The following is a 23,264-nucleotide window of genomic DNA, read 5'->3' as shown; positions in this document are numbered from 1 at the left end:
GATGACGCAAGCGCTTCAACTCCTCTCATTGGTTGTCGAGTGCCGCGAGGTCGCAAGAAAAGTTGCCGCGAGGCCCCGCCCTCGTACAGGAGCCAATCCTGAGTAGCCCACGAGACAGAACCCGGAAGCGAGGTTCACGGCGGAGATTTTCCGACTCCGAGGTGGGTAGCTATTTCTCGTCTGGGGTCACAATTCTTGGTCGCTTGACGCCACCTTTGAGCTCCTGAACCGAAAGGAGCGGGCCCCTGTGGACCCCTGGTGAGCTCTGCAAACCGGGCAGCGAAGTAGGTCCTCGGTAGGGCTGGAGCGGTTTCTTCGGGCTTAGAGATTTGGAAGGCCGCATATGCGCCTCCTGGGCCTGTGAAGTGACCGGCCAGTGCCGGAGGGTCGGGACTGGTGGCCTTCTTTCTCACTACCCTCCTCAGAGACTGAACATTCGGCCTCTATTTAACAAGCCTTTCCCTGTGTCTCCTGATTGTCTCCGTGGACCCCAGATTCAGCACATTTGTATTGCTTTGTGCTGACAGTGCATTAAAAAAATAATAATAATGTGAAACTTTTGAATTAGAAAATCTGGGCCTTTAGTTCCATTGAAAGTTGTTTTAATCTTTATAAACTTAAGCGGCTTCGCCTGTCTAATAGGGCTTATGGCTCCACGTGTCGCTGAACTGTCTAAGAGTTGACATAGTTTGTGGAATGTGATCTTTAAAAAACATAACCTAGTTCCTCCTGTTGCAATATCATCAAGTAGAAATCTTGATCGACTATTTAAATCTTAAATCAGGGAGATGCAGCAGAGTTTGCCTTTTTAAATTAATTAAGAAATTTTTGTATGTAATTTATTTTACCTGGAACAGTAAATTCAAATTTTAAAAAGAGTTTTTGTAAAAAGGAGAGTAAGGGCACAAGATCTGTGCTATAATGTTGCTGTGCTATACCTACACTCTCAGTAACTTCAGTCCTGTTCGACTCTTGTGACTGTGGCTTGCCAGGCTCCACAGTCTATGGTATTCTTTAGGCAAGAATGCTGGAGTGGGTTGCCATGCCCTCCTCCAGGAGATCTTGACCCAGGGATCGAGCCCACCTCTCCTGAGTCTCCTGCATTGCAGGTGGATTCTTTACTGCTGAGCCACCAGGGGAAGCCCCAATAATATTAACTATGGATGCTGTAATTAATATGTGAACTTTACATTATTTACTGGTATTTAGTAAGTGTTTAATGAATAGATGTATATTGCGTTGTAAGCATCAGAGAATAGTTTGAGAAAAAAGTGAAAATATTAGAATATGAAAACCTTTTTGATAGGGTCTCTTGACTGATCTGAAAAACTGAACTATCTTAGAAAATTCCTTAGTGCAGTCCTTTCTTTGTACATAGGATCTTCCCTAGTGACTCATGGTAAAGAATCTACATGCAAAGGAGGAGACCCAGGTTCTATCCCTGCATGGGGAAGATCCCCTGTAGAAGGGAATGGCAACCCATTCCAGTATTCTTGCCTGGAGAATTCCATTGACAGAGGTGTCTTGTGGGCTACAGTCCATGGGGTCATAAAGAGTTGGCCATGACTCAGTGACTAACACTGCATTGTGCAACAAAGTAATAGGTCCAGAGAAGGTATTGGTCATGAGTGATAGATTTAAACTTGACTTAAATGCTCTTGGCACTAGTATTAAAATACAATGATGCATTCAGTTCAATTTAGTCACTCAGTTGTGACTCTGCAACCCCATGAACCGCAACACATCAGGCCTCCCTGTCCATCACCAACTCCCAGAGTTTACTCAAGCTCATGTCCATTGAGTCCCTGATGCCATCCAACCATCTCATCCTCTGTCTTCCCCCTGTCCTCCCGCCCTCAATCTTTCCTAGCATCAGGGTCTTTTCAAAGGAGTCAGCTCTTCGCATCAAGTAGCCAAAGGATTGGAGTTTCAGCTTCAACATCAGTCCTTCCAATGAACACCCAGGACTGATCTCTTTTAGGATGGACTGATTGGATCTCCTTGCAGTCCAAGGGACTCTCAAGAGTCTTCTCCAACACTACAGTTCAAAAGCATCAATTCTTCTCTGCTCAGCTTTCTTTATAGTTCAACTCTCACATCCATACATGACCACTGGAAAAACCATAGCCTTGACTAGACAGACCTGCTGTCAGGTCTGTCTCTGCTTTTTAATATGCTGTCTAGGTTGATCATAACTTTCCTTCCAAAGAGTAAGAGTCTTTTAATTTTATGGTTGTAATCACAATCTGCAGTGATTTTGGAGCCCCCAAAATTAAAGTCAGCCACTGTTTCCACTGTTTGCCTATCTGTTTACCATGAAGTGATGGGAGCAGATGCCATGATCTTAGTTTTCTGAATGTTGAGCTTTAAGTCCGCTTTTTCACTCTCCTCTTTCACTTTCATCAAAAGACTCTTTAGTTCTTCTTCGCTTTCTGCCATAAGGGTGGTGTCACCTGCATATCTGAGGTTATTGATATTTCTCCCGGCAATCTGGATGCCAGCTTGTGCTTCCTCCAGCCCACCGTTTCTCATGATGTACTCTGCATATAAGTTGAATAAGCAGGGTGAGAATATACAGCCTTGACATACTCCTTTTCCTATTTGGAACCAGTCTGTTGTTCCATGTCCAGTTCTAACTGTTGCTTCCTGACCTGCACACAGATTTCTCAAGAGGCAGGTCAGGTGATCTGGTATTCCCATCACTTTCAGAATTTTCCACAGTTTATTGTGATCCACACAGTCAAAGGCTTTGGCATAGTCAATAAAGCAGAAATAGATGTTTTTCTGGAACTCTCTTGCTTTTTCAGTGATCCAGCGGATGTTGGTAATTTGATCTCTGGTTCCACTGCCTTTTCTAAAACCAGCTTGAACATCTGGAAGTTCACAGTTCATGTATTCCTGAAGCCTGACTTGAAGAATTTTGAGCATTACTTTACTAGCATGTAAGATGAGTGCAATTGTGCGGTAGTTTGAGCATTCTTCGGCATTGCCTTTCTTTGGGATTGCAATGAAAACTGACCTTTTCCAGTCTTGGGTACACAGCTGAGTTTTCCAAATTTGCTGACATATTGAGTGCAACACTTCCACAGCATCTTTCAGGATTTGAAATAGCTCAACTGGAATTCCATCACCTCCACTAGGTTTGTTCATAGTGATGCTTCCTAAGGCCCACTTGACTGCATTCCAGGATGTCTGGCTCTAGGTGAGTGATCATACCATCATGATTATCTGGGTCATGAAGATCTTTTTTGTACAGTTCTTCTGTGTATTCCTGCCACCTCTTAATATCTTCTGCTTCTGTTAGGTCCCTACCATTTCTGTCGTTTATTGATCCCATCTTTGCATGAAATGTTCCATTGGTATCTCTTATTTTCTTGAAGAGATCTCTAGTCTTTCCCATTCTGTTGTTTTCCTCTACTTTTTTGCAATAATATGTTAGGATTCACTCAATTAAAACTCATGAAAGTTAGGTAGAAATCTGTATCTTAGGAGTATGAGTAACTGTATTTCTCAGAATCCATTCCAAGCAAAATCAAGTGATAGCACTTTAATCATGTTAATTATACAAATGTTTTTAATGCTTGTTGTATATAAGTCGGACATAAATGTAAGTTAAATATAGTCCCTATCCTTAAGCTCACAGTCTTTTTAGAGGCTAAAACAAGAATAAAATTAGTGATAAGACAGTATGTATCACCAAGAAACAGGAGAAACTAGAGAGATATAATATGCAGGCTCAAGAAAGACTTGAGAGGCAACTTCTGGAAAGAGTCTTAAATGACTAAAAAGATTTCAACAAATATAATTAGGAAGCTGAGAAATATTTTTAAAATATCTATTATACTAATTTTCTTTAATTGGTTAAACTTTGATATGCTGTACAACTTTTTTTTTAATTAATGAATTTATGTTAATTGGAGGCTAATTACTTTATAGTGTTGTGGTGGATTTGCCATTCATTGACATGAATCAGCCACAGGTGTACATGTGTTCCCCAATCCCATACCCCTCTCCCACCTCCCTCCCCATCCCAATGCACTGGCTTTGAGTGCCCTGTCCATGCATCGAACTTGGACTGGTCTTCTTTTTCACATATGATAATATACATGTTTTAAAGCTATTCTCTCAAATCATCACACCGTCGCCTTCTCCCACAGAGTCCAGAAGTCCGTTCTTTACATCTGTGTCTCTTTTGCTGTCTCTCATTTAGGGTCATCATTCCCATCTTTCTAAATTCCATATATATGCATTAGTATACTGTATTGGTGTTTTTCTTTCTGACTTACTTGACTCTGTATAATAGGCTCCAGTTTCATCCACCTCATTAGAACCAATTCAAATGTGTTCTTTTTAATAGCTGAGTAATATTCCATTGTGTATATGTACTACATCTTTCTTATCCATTCGTCTGCCAGTTGAGATCTAGGTTGCTTCCCTGTTCTAGCTATTGTAAACAGTGCTGCAGTGAACATTGGGGTACATGTGTCTCTTTCAATTATGGTTTCCTTGGTGTTTATGCCCAGCAGTGGGATTGCTGGGTTTAATGGCAGTTCTATTTTCTGTTTTTGAAGGAATCTCCACACTGTTCTCCATAGTGGCTGGAGAACACTAGTGGTTCTCCACTAGTTTGCATTCCCACCAATGGTGTAAGAGGGTTCCCTTTTCTCCACACCCTTTCCAGCATTTATTATTTGTAGACTTTTTGATACCAGCCATTCAGACCAGGGTGAGATGGTACCTCATTGTGGGTTTGATTTGCATTTCTCTGATAATGAGTGGTGTTGAGCATTTTTTCATGTGCTTCTTAGCCATCTGTATGTCTTCTTTAGAGAAATGTCTGTTTAGTTCTTCGGCCCAGTTTTTTATTGGGTCATTTATTTTTCTGGTATTGAGCTGCATGAGTTGTTTGTATATTTTTGAGATTAATTCTTTGTCAATTGTTTCATTTGCTATTATTTTCTCCCACTCTGAAGGCTATCTTTTCACCTTGCTTATAGTTTCCTTCATTGTGCAAAAGCTTTTAAGTTTAATTAGGTGCCATTTGTTTATTTTTGCTTTTATTTCCACTACTCTGGGAGGTGGGTCATAGAGGATCTTGCTGTGATTTACGTCAGAGTGTTTTGCCTATGTTTTTCTCTAGGTGTTTTATAGTTTCTGGTCTTATATTTAGATCTTTAATCCGTTTTGAGTTTATTTTGTGTATGGTGTTAGAAAGTGTTCTAGTTTCATTCTTTTACAGGTGGTTGACCAGTTTTCCCAGCACAACTAAAGAGATTGTCTTTTCTCCATTATATATTTTTTCCTCCTTTGTCAAATATAAGGTGTCCCTGGGTGTGTGGATTTATCTCTGGACTTTCTATTTTGTTCCATTTATCTACATTTCTGTCTTTGTGCCAGTGCCATATTGGCTTGATGACTGTAGCTTTGTAGTATAGTCTGAAGTCAGGCAGGTTGATTCCTCCAGTTCCATTCTTCCTTCTTTCTCATGATTGATTTGGCTATTTGAGGTTTTTTATATTTCCATACAAATTGTGAAATTATTTGTTCTAGTTCTGTGAAAACTACCGTTGGTAGCTTGACAGGGACTGCATTGAATCTGTAGATTGCTTTGGGTAGTATATCATTTTCACTATATTGATTCTTCCAATCCATGAACATGGTATGTTTCTCCATCTATTTGTGTCATCTTTGATTTCTTTCATCAGTGTTTTATAGTTTTCTATATGTAGGTCTATTGTTTCTTTAGGTAGATTTATTCCTAAGTATTTTATTCTTTATTCACCGTCACAATGGTGAATGGGACTGTTTCCTTAATTTCATTTCTATTTTCCTCATTGTTAGTGTATAGAAATGCATGGGATTTTGTATATTAATTTTGTATCCTGAAACTTTACAATATTCATTGATAAGCTCTAGTAATTTTCGGGTGGAGTCTTTAGAGTTTTCTATGTAGAGGATCATGTCATCTGCAAAACAGTGAGAGTTTTACTTCTTTTCCAAACTGGATTCTTTTATTTCTTTTTTTTTTTTCTGATGGCTGTGGCTAAAACTTCCAAAACTATGTTGAATAGTAGTGGTGAGAGTGGTCACCCTTGTCTTGTTCCTGACTTTAGAGGAAGTGCTTTTAGTATTTCACCATTGAGGATAATGTTTGCTGTGGGTTGATCATATATGGCTTTTATTATGTTGAGGTGTGTTCTTTCTATGCCTGTTTTCTGGAGAGTCTTTATCATAAGTGGTTGTTGAATTTTGTCAAAGGCTTTCTCTGCATCTATTGAGATAATCATATCCTTCATTTATCCTTCAATTTGTTAATGTGGTATATCACATTGAGTGATTTGCAAATATTGAAGAATCCTTTCATCCCTGGGATAAAGCCCACTTGGTCATGATGTATGGTCTTTTTAATATGTTGTTGGATTCTGTTTGCTAGAATTTTGTTGAGGATTTTTGCATCTATGTTCATCAGTGCTATTGGCCTGTAGTTTTCTTTTTTTGTGGCATCTTTTTCTGGTTTTGGTATTAGGGTGATGGTGGCCTAATAGAATGAGTTTGTGAGATTACCTTCCTCTGCAATTTTCTGGAACCATTGAATAGGACAGTTGTTAGCTCTTCTCTAAATTTTTGAATTTAGAATTCACCTGTGAAGCCATCTGGTCCTGGGCTTTTCTTTGTTGGAAGATTTTTGATTACAGTTTCCATTTCTGTGCTTGTGATGGATCTGTTAAGATTTTCTATTTCTTCCTGGTTCAGTTTTGGAAGGTAATACTTTTCTAAGAATTGATCCGTTTCTTTCAAGTTGTCCATTTCATTGCCATAGAGTTGCTGATACTAGTCTCTTATGATCCTTTGTATTTCTGTGTTGTCTGTTGTGATTTCTTCATTTTCAGTATAATTTTGTTGGTTTGATTCTTCTACCTTTTTTGCTTGATGAGTCTGGCTAATGGTTTGTCTATTTTATTTATCTTCTCAAAGAACCAGCTTTTAGTTTTGTTGATTTTTGCTATAGTCTGCTTTTTTTCTTTTTCATTTATTTCTGCCCTAATTTTTGTGATTTCTTTCCTTCTACCAACCCTGGGGTTCTTCATTTTTTCTTTTTCTAGTTGCTTTAGATGTAAAGTTAGGTTATTTATTTGATTTTTCTCTTGTTTCTTGAGGTAAACTTCTAATGCTATGAACCTTCCCCTTTACACTGTTTTTCAGTTCAGTTCAGTCACTCAGTCATGTCTGACTCTTTGCAACCCCGTGGACTGCAGCATGCCAGGCCTCCCTGTCCATCCCCAACTCTGGGTGCTTGCTCAAACTCATGTCCATTGAGTCGGTGATGCCATCCAACCATCTCATCCTCTGTCATCCCCTTCTCCTCTCACCTTCAATCTTTCCCAGCATCAGGGTCTTTTCAGATGAGTCAGCTCTTCACATTAAGTGGCCAAAATATTGGAGTTTCAGTTTCAACGTCAGTCCTTCCAATGAACACTGCTTTTACTGAATCCCATAGGTTTTGGATTGTCGTGTTTTCATTTTCATTTGTTTCTATGCATATTTTGATTTCCTTTTTGATTTCTTCCATGATTTGTTGGTTATTCAGAAGCATGTTATTTAGCATCCATATGTTTGTATTTTTAATAGTTTTTTTTCCTGTAGTTGACATCTAATCTTACCACATTGTGATCAGAAAGGATGCTTGAAATGATTTCAGTTTTTTTTGAATTTACTAAGACTAGATTTATGCCCAGGATGTGATCTATCCCAGAGAATGTTCTGCGTGTACTTGAGAAAAAGGTGAAATTCATTGTTTTGGGGTGAAATATCCTATAGATATTAATTTGGGATAACTGCTACATTGTATCATTTAAAGTTTGTGTTTCCTTGCTAATTTTCTGTTTGTTTGATCTATCCATAGGTGTGAGTGGGGTATTAAACCCTTCCCATATTATTGCGTGACTGTTAATTTCCCCTTTCATACCTGTTAGCATTTGCCTTATGTATTGAGGCACTCCTATATTGGGTGCATATATATTTATAATTGTTATATCTTCTTCTTGGACTGATCCTTTGATCATTATGTAGTGTCCTTCTTTGTCTCTTTTCATGGCTTTTATTTCAAAGACTATTTTGTCTGATATGAGATTGCTGCTTCTGCTTTATTTTGGTCTCCTTTTGCATGAAATATCTTTTTCCAGCCCCTTACTTCCACTCTGTATGTGTCCCTTGTTTTGAGGTGGATCTCTTGTAGACAGCATATATAGGGGTCTTATTTTTGTATCCATTCAGCCAGTCTTCGTATGTTGGTTGGGGCATTCAACCCATTTACGTTTAAGGTAATTATTGATAAGTATGATCCCGTTGCCATTTACTTTGTTGTTTTGGGTTCGAGTTTATAAACCTTTTCTGTGTTTCCTGACAGAGAAGATCCTTTAGCATTTGTTGAAGAGCTGGTTTGGTGATGCTGAATTCTCTCAGCTTTTGCTTGTCTGTAAGGCTTTTGATTTCACCTCCATGTTTGAATGAGATCTTTGCTGGGTATAGTAATCTAGGCTGTAGGTTTTTCTCTTTCATCACTTTAAGTATGTCCTGCCATACCCTTCTGGCCTAAAGAGTCTGTTGAAAGATCAACTGTTATCCTTATTGGGATCCCCTTGTTTGTTATTTGTTGCTTTTCCCTTGCTGCTTTTAATATTTGTTCTTTGTGTTTGATCTTCATTAGTTTGATTAATATGTGTCTTGGGGTGTTTCACCTTGAGTTTATCCTGTTTTAGACTCTCTGGGTTTCTTGGACTTGAGTGAATATTTCCTTCCCCATTTTAGGGATGTTTTCAACTGGTATCTCCTCAAGTATTTTCTCATGGCCTTTCTTTTTGTCTTCTTCTTCTGGGACTCCTATGATTCAAATGTTGGGGGGTTTAATATTGTCTAAGAGGTCTCTGAGGTTGTCCTCATTTCTTTAAATTCTTTTTTCTTTTTTCCTCTCTGCTTCATTTATTTCCACCATTCTATCTTCCACCTCACTTATCTTATCTTCTGCCTCAATTATTCTATTGTTGGTTACCTCCAGAGTGCTTTTGGTCTCAGTTATTGCATTATTCATTATTAATTGACTCTTCTTTATTTCTTCTGGGTCCTTGTTAAACATTTCTTGCATCTTCTCAATCCTTGTCTCTAGTCTATTTAGTTTGTTTTCAAAATTTTGTTTTCAAGATTTTGAAGCATCTTTACTAAGATTATTCTGAATTCTTTTTCAGGTAGACTCCCTATTACCTCCTTCTTTGTTTGGTTTGGTGGACATTTATCATGTTCCTTTACATGCTAAATATTTATCTGCCTTTGTATTTTGTTTAGATTGCTGTGTTTGGGGTGCCCTTTCTGTAGGCTGGAAGTTTGTGATTCCTCTTTATTGTGGACCCTGCTCCCTGTGGGTGGGGTTGTACTAGTGGCTTGTCAAGGTTTTCTGGTTAGGGGAGCTTGTGTCTGTATTCTAGTGGGTGAAGCTGGATGTCTTCTGTCTGGAATGCAATGAAGTGTCCAGTAGTGAGTTTTGGGGTGTCTGTGGGTTTGTTGTGACTTTGGGCAGTCTGTCTTTTAATTCTCTGGGCTGTGTTCCTGTGTTGCTGGAGAATTAGCATGGTATGTCTTGCTCTGGAATTTGTTGGCTCTTGGGTGGAGCTTGGTTTCAGTGTAGGTATGGAGGCTTTTAATGAGCTCTTGTCTATTAATGTTCCCTGGAATCAGGAGTTTTCTGATGTTCTCAGGTTTTGAAGTTAAGCCTCCTGCCTCTGGCTTTCAGTCTTATTCTTACAGTAGCCTCAAGACTTCTCCATCCATACAGCACTGATGATAAAACATCTTGGTTAATGGTGAAAAGATTCTCCACAGTGAGGGACACCCAGAGAGGTTCACAGAGTTACATGGAGAAGAGAAGAAGCAGGAGGGAGATAGACGTGACCAGGACAAGAAGACGGGGAGTCAAAAGGGGATAGAGCAGTCTAGGCAGTAATCAAATCCCTATGTGCTCTCCACAGTCTGGAACCCTCAGAGAGGTTCACAGAGTTACATAGAGAAGAGAAGAGGGAGGAAGGAGATAGAGGTGACCAAGATGAGAAAATGGGGAGTCAAAATGGGAGAAAGCAATCAAGCCAGTAATCACAACCCTAAGTGAACATGGATACTGAAGATTAGATTCTTAAAGGTACAAAATTGATTAAAAAAAAAAATACCAAGAAGCAAAGATTAAACATAGAGGTTAGACTCTCAAAAATACAATATTAAAAATACAAAAGAAAATGAATCACAAAAATTATAAAATATATATATATATATGAAATTTGCTTTTAAAACAGGGTCTTTTTTTGCAAGGTAATAGTAGGTACTCTTGCCTGGAAAATCCCATGGACGGAGGAGCTTGGTAGGCTGCAGTCCATGGGGTCGCGAAGAGTGGAACATGGCTGAGCAACTTCACTTTCACTTTTCACTTTTATGCATTGGAGAAGGAAATGGCAACCCACTCCAGTGTTCTTGCCTGGAGAATCCCAGGGATGGGGTTGCACAGAATCGGACACGACTGAAGTGACTTAGCAGCAGCAGTAGGTTATAAAAGTGAAAATTAAAGTAGTAAAGAACTTAAATTTTTTAAAAAATTAAAAAGTGATAATATAAAATATATTTAGGAATTTCTCTGGAGCTGTTGTGGGCAGTGTGGGGTCAGTTCAGTTTCAGATAGTTCCTTGTTCCAGCTTGCACTTCTCAAAGTCTATAAGCCCCCTCTAATGCTTAGTCAATATTAACTGCAAGGTTTTAATCTGTTGCACCTGTCACTTGCAGAGCAGGTCCCTCTTCTTTGTTTATTTTGGCTTCCCCTGTTTGAAAGTCTCTTCCATGTCTAATTTCCACCCTGACACAAGGGGGTGAAGGTGGTCACTTATTTACACTCACTTGTTCAGTTGTGTTTTGGGGAGGAGGAACCCTGCAAATATCACTGGCGGGTGTGGGGAGTGCTCGCAGTGAATGGACCACACTGGGTTTGCCCAAGCTCACGGTGGGTGCTTTCTGGTTCTACACTGTTCAGGATGCAGGGTGCTCTGCAGGGCACTGCCAAAGCGGGCCCTGGGTTTCATGCACTTCCCAGGTCTAAGCCGCTCGGATTCAGGTTCTCGGGTACTCTGGGTACTCTGCAAGGGCACAGACTGTTGGGCATGCGTTTTGTGCCCTTCCCAGGTCTGAGCAGCTCAGGCGACCAGGTGCTTGGCCAGCGCACTCTCCCAGGTGGGCCTTGCGTCTTAATCACCTCTCTGGTCTCAGGTGTGCCATGTGTCTCCTCTGGGGAGCTGATCTCAGGCTGCGACTCTCCTGGCAGATGTCAACCATCCAGGATCCCAGGAAGATGTGGTTAACAACTGGGGGCCTGCTCACAATTTGGTGGAGGATGCCGGTCTCTGAGGCTGAGATTGGAGCAGCCCCTTGACTTCTGGCTCTGGCTGTCACCCACCTGCCTCTCTGCCTCTGGCAGGGAGGGGACTGTATGCAGCTGGCTAGCTCTCCTTTGGTGATCACTCAATCCTTTGCTCTGTGAGCGGGCCAGGCTGCACATTGAATTATAGCCTCTCACAGCAAAGTTCTTGTTTTTTCTCTCTCTCTCTCTGGCTATCCCACAGTTTGGGCTGCTGTCTCACATTAACTCCCTCAGATTGTCCTCAGTGCATTCAGGCCTGGTCCTTACTCTAAGCATGCAGCCCGCGCCTCCCTGTCCAGCCCCCAGTGGCTGATTCGAGCATCTGGGTACTTCTCTGCTGGGAGTTGTGGTTAGACACCTATTCTGTGGGTTTTGGGTTTTTTTTTTTCCTCCTGGTTATCTTGCCCTCTGAGATTCTAAAACCCCCACAGACCTGCCAGTGAGAGGGTTTCCTGGTGTTTGGAAACTTCTCCTTCATGACTCCCTCCCCAGAATGGGTCTCCGTCCCTAACTCTTTTGTCTCTTCTTTTATATTTTTTCCTACCTCCTTTTGAAGAGAATGGGCTGCCTTTCTGGGTGCCTGGTGTCCTCCGCCAGCGTCCAGAAGTTGTTTTGTGGAAGTTGTTCAGCATTCAAATGATCTTTTGATGAATTTGTGGGGGAGAAGGTGGTCTTCCTATCCTATTCCTCCATCTTGGGACTGCCCCCCTGCATAACTCTTTCAACTGATGTTTATAAATTTTTATGGCATCCTAGCAGAATAAATATCATTTCTTTCAGGAAGCCTTCTGTAATCCCTTGTGGTGGTATTTTAGTCCCTAAGTCATGTCCAACTCTGCAAAGCCATGGACTGTAGCCCACCAGGCTTTTCTGTCCATGGAATTCTCCAGGCAAGAATACTGGAGTGTGTTGCCATTTCCTTCTCTAGGGCATCTTCCCAACCCAGGGATTGAACCCATGTCTCCTGCATTGGCAGACAAATTCTTTACCGCTGAGCCACTAGGGAGGCCCTCAGTAATCCCATAATTCTGGGTTAATGATGGTTCTCCTGTATATTCATGGTATCTGGTTACAGTCTTATCATAGTACTTAATGCTGTCTTTGCCAGCCTTCCTAACCAGACGGTGAACTTCATGAGGTTAAGACATATATCTTGTTCATTATTGAATCCCAGTACCTAGAGCCTGGCGGGCTTCCCAAGTGGTGCAGTGGTAAAGAACCTGCCTGCCAATGTAGAAGACAAAAGAGAAGCAGGTTTGATCACTGCACTGGGAAGATTCCCTGGAAAAGAAAGTGGCAACCCACTCCAGGGATTTCTAGCCTGGGAAATCCCTTAAACAGAGGAGCCTGGCCAGCTACAGTTCAGGGGGTCGCAGAGAGTTGGACATGATTGAGCCACCAAGCCCAAGCACATAACACTGAGAGACTAGCACATGCCAGGTGTTTTTTTCATCTTTGTTGAGTGAAGGAGTGCCAGAATCATGTTTCACAACAAGAACCCAACTAAGAACAATTGTTGTCTGTCAGTAAATAGGACTACTTTTTAAAGCCATTAATTTTCCTAAGCCAGAATTGTTCAAGTAGAAAGAGGATGATTATTATAGATGTCATGGTAAAGATATCTGCATTGATGAGAGATTGGGACATGTGTCCTCTGGGGGATATTCCATCTCTAAGAATCTCTGATTCTTGGAAGTAGTTTTTAGGAACTACAAATTTTTGCTTCTCTTCTATAGCATCTATGTGTCTCATTTATAAAAATGGTGAATGTTCTCATTTTTATTGTATTACTTATAATTTTAAAACTTCAAGCGTTAATCAACTGTTAGTATAATACACATAGTATCTAAACCAATAGATTCAAAATAAGAGTCATAACTACTGACTTAGTAGAAGAAAACAATAAAAATGAGTATTAGGCCATTAAAAATAAAGATAACTGAAATCTGTCAGCTCCAATATTTGACGAATGTAAAGAGTATTAATAAACACCAAAAAATTTAGACAGAGTATATTTGTGTATGTTTGCAAGACTTATTTATGCTATTAATAAATCTTCAATTACTGGTTTGCTCCTAATTTTTGTGTTTGTGTTTTCAGATCTTGATGAATAAAATAAAGCAGACATAATCATCTCTGGAGAGATTATTTATATCCTGGTGTTTGAAATGATTTATATTTAAAATAGTAGTAAAAATGGAAAAAGAGAAAGTAAATCATGAAAAACCAGACCCAGAGAACTCCTTGGACTTTTCTGAACACTTCAACCAACTTGAACTGTTGGAAACACATGGACACCTTATTCCCACTGGTACCCAAAGTCTCTGGGTAGGGAATTCTGATGAAGATGAGGAGCAAGATGAAGAAACTGAAGAGTGGTATCAACTGCAAGAAAAAAAAATGGAAAAAGATCCAAGCAAATTGCTTCTTTGGGCTGCTGAAAAAAATCGGGTAAAAAAGAGAAAAGAACAGTTAAAAAAGAAACCTTAATTTAGTAGAAAAACTACTAGATTGGAAGCCAGAGGACCTGTCTCTGAAGCTCGCTTTGTCCTCAGACCAAACTGAAAAAAAAAAAAATCACTTCATGAAAACAGGTGTCTGAGGTTATTTAGTTAGAAGGAATTGAGCTTCTTAATCTCTAGGTTTCCTTGTTAGCATTGTATTCTACTAATAAAAATGTATGTTTTAAAGTTTTGTACACCGTGCACATTGGTGTGATAATCCTACTACCAAAAGGTCAGAACATAATGTTCCATTATTATGTTTTCTTCACAGATGAAACATATCAAACATGATTCTAGCCTGTATTGTTCACCTAACTGTAGCTTTAGTGCAGTAAGCCTTAATTGGACCAGGAGTAAACATATGGATTGGTTTTTAGAGAATCACCTTCATAAAATCAAGTTTATGAGGGGAAAAAAACCCAAAAGAATTTATAATTAACGCTGACTTGTTCATTGTTAAATCAGTTGTCCTCCTCCCCAAAAGAAATCTTGTGTTTATTTTACAGTCATCTACTAACAAGGAAGTTTTCATTTAACTTAGTTAAGTCTAACACCACTAGACCATTTCGTGTTCCTTGTTTACTATTTTGTTTCATGTTGGGTTTGTGAAAGATCTCCTGTTTTCTTCTCAGCTGACCACAGTGAGGAGACTGCTTTCAGAAAGGGCTTCCCACGTGAACACTCAAGATGAAGACAAGTACACACCACTCCACCGAGCAGCCTACAGCGGGCACTTGGATGTGGTCCGAGAGCTGATTGCACACGGGGCAGATGTCCACGCGGTGACCGTGGATGGCTGGACACCCCTGCACAGTGCCTGTAAGTGGAATAATGCCAGAGTGGCTTCTTTCTTACTGCAGCATGATGCAGATATCAACGCCCAAACAAAAGGCCTCCTGACCCCCCTACACCTTGCCGCTGGGAACGGAGACAGCAAAGATACCCTGGAGCTCCTCCTGATGAACCGCTACATCAAGCCAGGTCTGAAGAACAGCCTGGAGGAAACGGCACTTGACATCGCCAGGAGGACCGGTATCTATCACTACCTCTTTGAAATTGTGGAAGGCTGCACAAATTGTTCACCTCAGTCTTAATAACAGTTCTAATAATTTTCTTAAGTTTCTAAGTCCGAGTGCCTGCTTTGTGTGAGATATGAAATATTCCCGTTGTACAAAGTTGACATCAGAAATCTTAAGAGAGTATTTCAGTGGTACTCAGAATACTATCCCTCCAAGTGAGTTGCCTGACCTTGATGTCAAAATGTATTTGAAAGTTGTTTGGATTTATCTTTAATGATTTCCATGGCGTTTGTGATTTTTACCAAATCATTTTAACTTGCCTATATTGAAAAACTTGTCAGAGGTTGTACAGAAAACTAATATTTTTGGTGCTGATCCAAGAGAAATGTATTTTTACATTTACAATATCCCCCATCCTAGAGCTCTGTGTAGTATTTAGTATATCAACATATATTTTTATAAGGTCAGGTAACTCAGAATTTCATTTAAAAATTTTAAATATACTGGTGCAGTTCAGCTGTCTTCTCTGCATCACCATAGCCATTTGCTTTCACTATAAACTGTAAGAATGAACCTATTAGTGACTTGAATCTTCATGAGTTAAAAAAAAAAATTGAGAAACCTAGATCTTCGTTTTTTATTAATAGAACCATAGATGTTTAATCTACGAATGTTATATACTGCCTCTCCTTCCACAATCCACACAATCCTGTGGACCCTCCTACCTCACCCTGGTCAGCCTACATAATCCTCATTCTCCTGGTGAGTCAGCATGACGCTTAAGACATATGCACAACTATACCTTGGTCCAGGTAGTCATAGCCTATTTGCCATCCAGCTAGTTTTACCTGTCCAGTCCTGCTGAGCTGGGCCCTGCTCACCTCATCTCCCAGGGTCACAGGAAGGGTTCTTTTCCAGGATCCTCATTTTATAGAAGCCACACAAAGTCAAAGTGACAAGGGAAAAGAAATTCTAAGATGATTTTACTGGGGCAAGAACCACAAAGTGGCTCAGGCGTTTTTTTAAAAGCCACGTTGTAGATAACAACAAGAGCATAAGTATAAATATTCTAAAAAAAAAAAAAAAAAAAAAAAAGGTTTTAAACAGCCAAGAAAGAGCATGAATAATTCTTGTACCTATGTGTGTCTTCCTTGGATTCATGACATGTTTGTCTATCCAGCATACATTTGTTTAGCTTTGTGTCTCTCCAGCAGCAGCTTTGTGTTCCTGTGCCCTTCTGTGACTAAAACAGAAGAGTTCTCTCTCAACTTCTCAGCACCAGAACTAACACACTGGGGAAAGGGAGCTGAACTAATGGGCCTTTGCTTTGGTTATGTGTATGTATATGTGTGTGTATGTGTATATATAAACATATATAGAGAGAGAGTTTTTATTTTTATTTTTTTCTCTTTGGCTGTGCTGCGAGGCTTACAGGATCTTAGTTCCCCAACCAGGGATTGATCCTGCATCCTTGGCAGTGAAAGCTCAGAGTCCTAACCACTTAGACCACCAGAGAATTCCCTCTATGGTTATACTTTTTAAATGTCCACCAAAGTATTTGACTCTTTTGACCCAGCCCATGTGACCCAGTTACCTTAAGCTAAATAACAGCGTTGTTTAATCAAATATATGTGGTAGTTTTTAGGTTAAAACAAGATTGGATCATCTCAGAAAAGTTAAAGATGACATATAAACTGAATCATTGTGACAGTGTTTTTAAGACTTAGGAGAGCTTTGGTTATTTTGTGATCTCTGGCTGGAAGATAACTCTATTTCAGAGTATTAATACCTTTGATATAACGGTTTTGGCAGAAAGTGAAAGGTTGATTTCTGTTTGACCTAATGTAGTGATACCAAATGACAAGGTATAGCTGATAGAAATGACAGTACCAACTACCCCATTAGACTGCTAAACGAGGCTACCTGAGTTACAGAGCCTATGGCTCCTTTCTTACTTGGGAATGAGTTGCATTTGTGTTTTATATATATAATAAGCTTTCCCTATGAGTATGACTCCAAAGGAGCTGCTTTATTTCTAAGAAAATGAGATGTGACTTCTCCCTTTTTTTCAATCTTCAATCACTCAACCAGTCCTAAGGAAAAAATTTCTACATATTAGAGAAATCCCTTCTAACCCTGAGGATGGAACTTGTATTATTTTCTTCCTTTATACCTTCCTTGGTGGTTTTTTAATTTTATTTTTATTATTTTTTCTTTTTTAAGTATACTTGACATAAAATATTATATATTTCAGGTATATAACAAAGTGATTTTTTTTTTTTTTCTTTTTGGCAGTGCTTCATGGCCTGCGGGCCTTCGTTCCCCAGTCAGGAATCCAGCCCACACTGCTCACATTGGAAGTGCACAGTCTTACTAACCAGTGGACCGCCAGGAAGTCCCAACAAAGTGATTTGATACTCTTCTTAGTATTTTCTGACTCCTCAGTCCACAGATGACGTGCGCTAATCATGCTTTTCACTACTCAGTGGACCCTTGAACACACATTTGTATCGTGCAGGTCCATTTATAAGCAGTACTACACAACCTGTGCTGGAGAAGGAAATGGCAACCCACTCCAGTATTCTTACCTGGAAAATTCCATGGAAAGAGGAGCCTGGTGGACTACAGTGCATGGGTTGGCAAAGAGTTGGGCACAATTGAGCACGCATGCCTACATGCACACAACCTGTGCAGTGGTTAAATCTGTGGGTGCAGAACCACAGATACAGTTACAGTGAGAAAGTTCAATTTTCAGTTATGCAGAGGGTCAGCACCCCAATCCTTGTGTTTAAGGGTCAACTCCTTATTACCTGTGTTTACCAGTTGCCTTTAAGAAGACTAAATAAATCCATTTGCAAACAAAATTTTCGTTAGTCTTACAGCATTTATCTCAAGAACTTTTTAAAAAATAAAATCTGTTTTGCATATAACAAGGCTTAACTGTAACTATGTGCTTAAGGAAGAGGTGACTTTATTCAAGGGACAGTGACCCACAATGAAATTAGTTAACTTTTCTTTTATAAATCTTAAATGTGCTTCTCCAGGGCCCAAACATTTGTTCTGGCTCACAACTTAAAACAGTGAAAGGATTTAGCATTTTTATACTATGGACGTGAAAGCATCCATTTGTTTCTATTCATTGGCATCTATTATTGCATTTACCACTATGCTAGAAGATCATGATCAAAAGAGGCCCACAGGAGGGGCAAAAAAAAAAAAAAAAAAAAGAGGCTCAGAGAAGTAAAACTTGGTCTAATACTTAGGTCCCATACCAAAATGAAATTACATCAGTTCTCCATTCCTGATGAAAACATGTGCCATCTTCACCCTACCCGAAATGACTCAAGGAATTTACAGCACTGCTTTGACTAAGGGAGGTACCAAACATGATCACAAAATCATTGATAATGGTTTACTTCATTAGTTACCGTGGGATGCTCTAGTCCCTCTGTAAGTTCATAGGATGACCATTCAACTTGTGTAAGACAGAGTGCTTTCTCTAGAGGGAATTAAAGATCCATGTTTATTAAGTTCAGAAGACAGTACACAGAAGGATTGAGTGTAGCATTTTGATGTTTTAAATTCCTAAAAATTTCCCTTTGGAATCCTACAATTTCACTTCTGGGAACCTAAGTGGAAATGATCAAAATCAGTGCTACTGTATAGAAACATAATGTGAGTCACATAGGTGATTTTAAGTTTTTTTTTCTAGTGGCTGCATTAAAACACAAATGGGTGTAATTAATTTTAATAACCCACATCATCTAACCTGATACATCCAAAGCATTCATTCAAGTATGATACAAATATTTTAAAATTATTGAGACATTCTACTTTTTTATAGTACATCTTCAAAATGCATTGTGTATTTTATGTTGTTGTTCAGTCAGTAAGTCATGTCTGACTTTTTGTGACCCCATGAACTGCAGCATTCCAGGCTCCTCTGTCCTCCACTATCTCTCTGAGTTTGCCTAAATTTGTGTCTACTGAGTCACAGAGGCTATCTAATCATCTCATCCTCTGCCCAAGAAAATACTGTCATTGCTTCTAGTGTATTTTATGGCACATCTTAATTCAGATGAGCCCCATTTGACTAGTGGCTACTTTGTTCAGCACAGGTCAAGATGCCTGAAACTTTCCCTGGAGGCAAAGCAGAAGGCTAAGAGGAGGAGCAGGAAATTTTGAGTCAGGTAAATCTGTGTCCAAATCATGATTGCCTTTTGGCAAATGAGCTATTTTCTTACATGTAATATGCGGATAGTATCTATCTTGTTACAGTTTTGTGAGGAATAAATGAGATGTAACATAGATAAGGTATTTCCTTTCCCCAACATTTCAAGCAGGACTGCCCTTTTTATTTTAGGTATTTGGATCCTTGAAGATTCCAAATTTCTCCCTTGGTAATCCTATAGTTCTTTCTCATGACTTTAGTAGGATATTCAACAAAGAGCTTCTTTTAAGAATCCAAACAAAATGCCTTCCTGTCTTCAAAGGCCCTTGCCAGGTGTCAAGGTCTCCAACAGAAGAAAAACTTCAAGGAATAAGAAAAGGCAAAAGAACTTCAACAGCTAATTGAATTTTCGATTATGCAGAGGGTCAGCACCCCAGTCCTTGTGTTTAAGGGTCAACTCCGTATTACCTAGCTAATTACAAGGACTTGAAGGAAATGAGATTCTAAGGGAGAATCCGTTTCCATGGTGGACCCAGAGCCTTGAAACTCAGAGTACTTTACTGCTCATTCCATATGTGGGACTTTTTGGTACTTACCAAATGAGCGATTTTAAATTGATGCCATTTTCCCTTTTCATGATGGGTCTTATTAATGCTGAGCAAATGGAATAAAAACACTCATATTTGGTTTATCACTTTAATTATTCAATCAACCCTCAGGAACATCTAATAGTCCTCACCATGAATTGAATGACATAGCCCCATCTGCCAGTGGATCTCAGAAAAGCAGAAATTTGTAGGCTCGAAAATGTGTTTAATGAAAGAAATGGCTTATGAAATCTAAAAGCAAACTAGTACTTAACTTGTTTCCTTGCTTCCATTTCTGTTATAACATGTTCAGCATTTTGTCTCTGCTAGATATTGCTTGGAAGTTAGGAGAACATCACTGGAGAATTAATGTGCATTCATAAGCACTGACTCCTGAGTGGTCATTGGAATTCCTTTTTCAGACACAGCTTTCTTAAACAAGGCAATTTTTAGCAATAAAAAGCAAGTGAGAATGTGAGCCTGCCTTTATTAGAAAATCAGGTGTCTCTCAGGTTTTTATAAACCCAAATAAAATAACTCATACAGAAGATGTATCCTGATTGAAGGGACCAAATCTAGGAGCAAGAAATAGTCCTTCATGACACATACTAGAAAAAGCACTAGAGTTCAGATTTGCTTCTCTGTTCTTTGCATATTTCTTATTTGAAGATACGCATGACTTTCAAAAAGAATCAGAAGGAAGAAAAGGGTATTAAGATGGATCCTTTCATCCATGCTTTTGATTTTAGTCTGCAGCTTGAACAATGAGGTTTTGGAGTCCATACAGAAAGATAATCGTGTGTCATGGTTCTTCACTCTATTGACATTGGGGCCAAATAATTCTGTGTATTCAAATTCTGTGTATTCAAATAATATGCCGGAGCAACCTGTGTATTAGTTGATGCAGCATTCCTGGCCTCTACTCGCTAGATGTCTCTCCCACCCCACCACCCAGTTGTGGCCACCAAAATTGTCTCCAGACATTGCCAAGTGTTTCCTGCTGTATGTCATCAGAAGTCCTTAAGGCAGGAGATTTCAGAATCTGGCTGGCCACAGAGTTGTTTTATTATCATTCAAGTAAATTTTATTTAAATTCATGTTTTTCTTAGATTTTGCTAGGCATTCCAAATATTCATCAATGGACACTCAAAAATTATATAATCATTGATTGTGCTTAAAATCTTTGGTATTTTGTTGAGATCATTCAAACATATTCAAAAAGTGGGCTAAAATATACAGTTAGAAAAAGAACTCTTCAATAAGTTTCATATGTCAGAAAAACACTCCTGTTCACAGGTTAGTCTCTAGGAAACTTTTTTTTTTCTACCCTTTACTTTCTTTTTCTTTTTCATCCTTTACTTTTTTTTCTTTCTTTGGGGAGGGCCTCACTGCCCAGCTTGTGGGATCTCAGTTCCCTGACCAAGAATCAAACCCCATAGCCCTAGCAGTGGAAGGAAGCACAGTCTTAACCACTGGATCACCAGGGGAGTCTCTTGCCTCTAGGAAATTTATCCCTTAAGTCAGATGAGAAATTCTAGAGAATTTAGAAAAAGTCTAACTTCTGATATCAAGGGAAATAGTAAACAAATCCTGATTTTTAATAGTTGTATGATTATAAAGGTAAAATTTTTATTGCACTACTGGATAAAAAGCAATGAAATTGATGCACAGTCTTTTCTTTAGAAAAGATCTTAGAAGAAATGGGGTAAGAGAAGCCAACTACTTCTGTAGAAAAGAAGGAAATGGAGAAAGAGTTGGCATCTTCCAAGTGTCAACAACTGCAGAAATAGAAGATAGTCTCATAATGTCATTGCCATTCTAGAACTCTTAATTATTAAAAAGAAAATAACATGGTGTAATTTATTTTGGCAGTTGTTGGAGACCTTTCAGCAAAGGTCATTTAGAGCATGTGGGCCGACCCAGGCAGTGGAGGCTTCTCACCCTCTCCCCTGTCCTTGGAATGTATGTTCTTCCTACTGTTTCTACTGTGGGAACCCTTCCAAGGATGTGACCTTGGGAGAGCAATGTGTTATTGGGACTTCCTTGAACTCAATACATGACTGAACACAGTTAAGGCCTCTATACAAATTTTTAAGCTTCTGAAGGGCAGAAGGGGAGTTCAGCTCATCATGCAGTCACCCTGGACAAGCTTCCTATATAAGCCCCCCTTTACTTATTAAACTTGCCGCTAGGAGTGGTCTCTGCTGCTTTCTTTGGTCTCCTCATCCTGCCTGTGTGGGGGCCAATCTCAGATTTCACCCAGGAAACTTGAGGTTGCAAACCAACAGAGATGACTTTTGCTTTAAAAATGAATCCCAAGATAAAATGTATTACAAAGTCATAATGTGTAAAAAAAAAAAATTTTTACATCTGTTTATCAGCCTAATCATTTTTAATGTAATGCACAAGTAGAATAATCTCAAATGGTCTTTATGAAAATTTTTATATATCCAGTTGTGCTACACTGAGCCACTGTGATAATAACAGCTTTGGGTGCAGACTGTGCTGTAGGTACTCACATACATTACTTTATGTGAGCCTCACAATAACTCTCAGAGATAGGATGCCATTGTATGTACAGGGAAGTGGGCTTATGGAGGTTAAGTAAATTGTCATGCAATTAGGGAGAGATGAAGATAAGTTTCAAGCATGCCTTTGTGATTCTACCACCTTTGATCTTTGTAAAGTTGATTAAAGAAGATATCCTTTGGTGCACATTGAGTTTATTTTCTTTGAACTGTTTACAGAAAACTTTGCTCAAACATTACCGCTTTTCACATCTGAGTGTTACTAATCTCGGTATCACCAGTTAGTTTATCAGATAATCATAACAAAAATTCAGTTTTCTTTCTTTTCCATTTTCTTTAAGATTATTTTTATGTAGTCAATTTACAGTAGTGTTTGAGGATATAAAAACTTACTATTGTTAGGAAAAAGAGCTTCTCTGGTAGCTCAGCTGGTAAAACATCTGCCTACAATGCAGAAGACCCTGGTTTGATTTCCTAGGTCGGGAAGATCCCCTGGAGAAAGTGTCTAACCACTCCAGTATTCTTGCCTGGAGAATCCCATGGACAGAGGAGCCTGGCAGGCTGGACTGTTTCACTCTCAACCCCACCTGGGAGAACACTCTGGGTGCTGAAGAATTCCTACCATGAAACACTCTTTCTTCCCTACTATCAGTTCCTGATGCAGCATGTGAATTTTCTGGCTGAAGCACAGTGCTCGGATCTCCTTCCCAAGAGCTCATCTGCTAGAACACCTAGGTTCACAATTCCTTGTATGGTTATTTCAACTCAACACACAGAGAACAACCAGGTCACTCCACTTCCATCATCCATGATTGTTTGACTCAAGTGTCTATTTTCCGCCCTGAGACTCGGCAAGGAAACATGCTGGATGTCAAACTGGCAGCTGGGCTCTGCTAGCAAGAAGTCTGCTCTCATCCTGTTGAAGTAAGAATGTGTCATTCTTAAACCCACCTAGGGAAACACTTTGGGTGTTTGAGAAAACACCTTGGGTGGTAGTGATGATCCCTCA

General features: G+C 39.4%; 1 protein-coding gene across 5 annotated transcripts; it reads left to right on the top strand.

Annotated features, from left to right (window-relative positions):
- Window positions 1-6: 6 nt before the first annotated feature.
- ANKRD49 (ankyrin repeat domain 49) lies at window positions 7-22,442 on the top strand. 5 transcript variants are annotated; one of them, XM_070473703.1, is made up of 5 exons: window positions 7-161; window positions 3,141-3,202; window positions 13,547-13,897; window positions 14,583-14,982; window positions 17,265-22,442. In XM_070473703.1, the coding sequence occupies exons 3-5, from the start codon at window positions 13,643-13,645 to the stop codon at window positions 17,423-17,425; spliced, it is 816 nt and encodes a 271-aa protein (XP_070329804.1). In that variant the 5' UTR covers window positions 7-161; window positions 3,141-3,202; window positions 13,547-13,642; the 3' UTR covers window positions 17,426-22,442. The 5 variants fall into 5 exon arrangements, with proteins under 5 accessions (XP_070329804.1, XP_020751129.2, XP_020751132.2 ...); XM_020895470.2 differs by lacking the exon at window positions 3,141-3,202; XM_020895472.2 differs by lacking the exons at window positions 7-161; window positions 3,141-3,202 and adding an exon at window positions 189-258.
- Window positions 22,443-23,264: the final 822 nt, after the last annotated feature.

The sequence above is a fragment of the Odocoileus virginianus genome, chromosome 10 (genome assembly GCF_023699985.2).
Source record: "Odocoileus virginianus isolate 20LAN1187 ecotype Illinois chromosome 10, Ovbor_1.2, whole genome shotgun sequence".
In the NCBI taxonomy this organism is placed as follows: domain Eukaryota; kingdom Metazoa; phylum Chordata; class Mammalia; order Artiodactyla; family Cervidae; genus Odocoileus; species Odocoileus virginianus.
The sequence above is the reverse complement of the archived record's forward strand: the minus strand, read 5'-3'. Positions and strand labels throughout refer to the sequence as shown.

Coding starts and splice junctions, on each gene's coding strand:
- ANKRD49 (XM_020895470.2), top strand. CDS start 13,643: ATGGAAAAAGAGAAAGTAAATCATGAAAAACCAGACCCAGAGAACTCC. Junction 13,898..14,582: donor GGGCTGCTGAAAAAAATCGG/GTAAAAAAGAGA, acceptor TTTTCTTCTCAG/CTGACCACAGTGAGGAGACT. Junction 14,983..17,264: donor TGACATCGCCAGGAGGACCG/GTATCTATCACT, acceptor TCTTTTTGGCAG/TGCTTCATGGCCTGCGGGCC.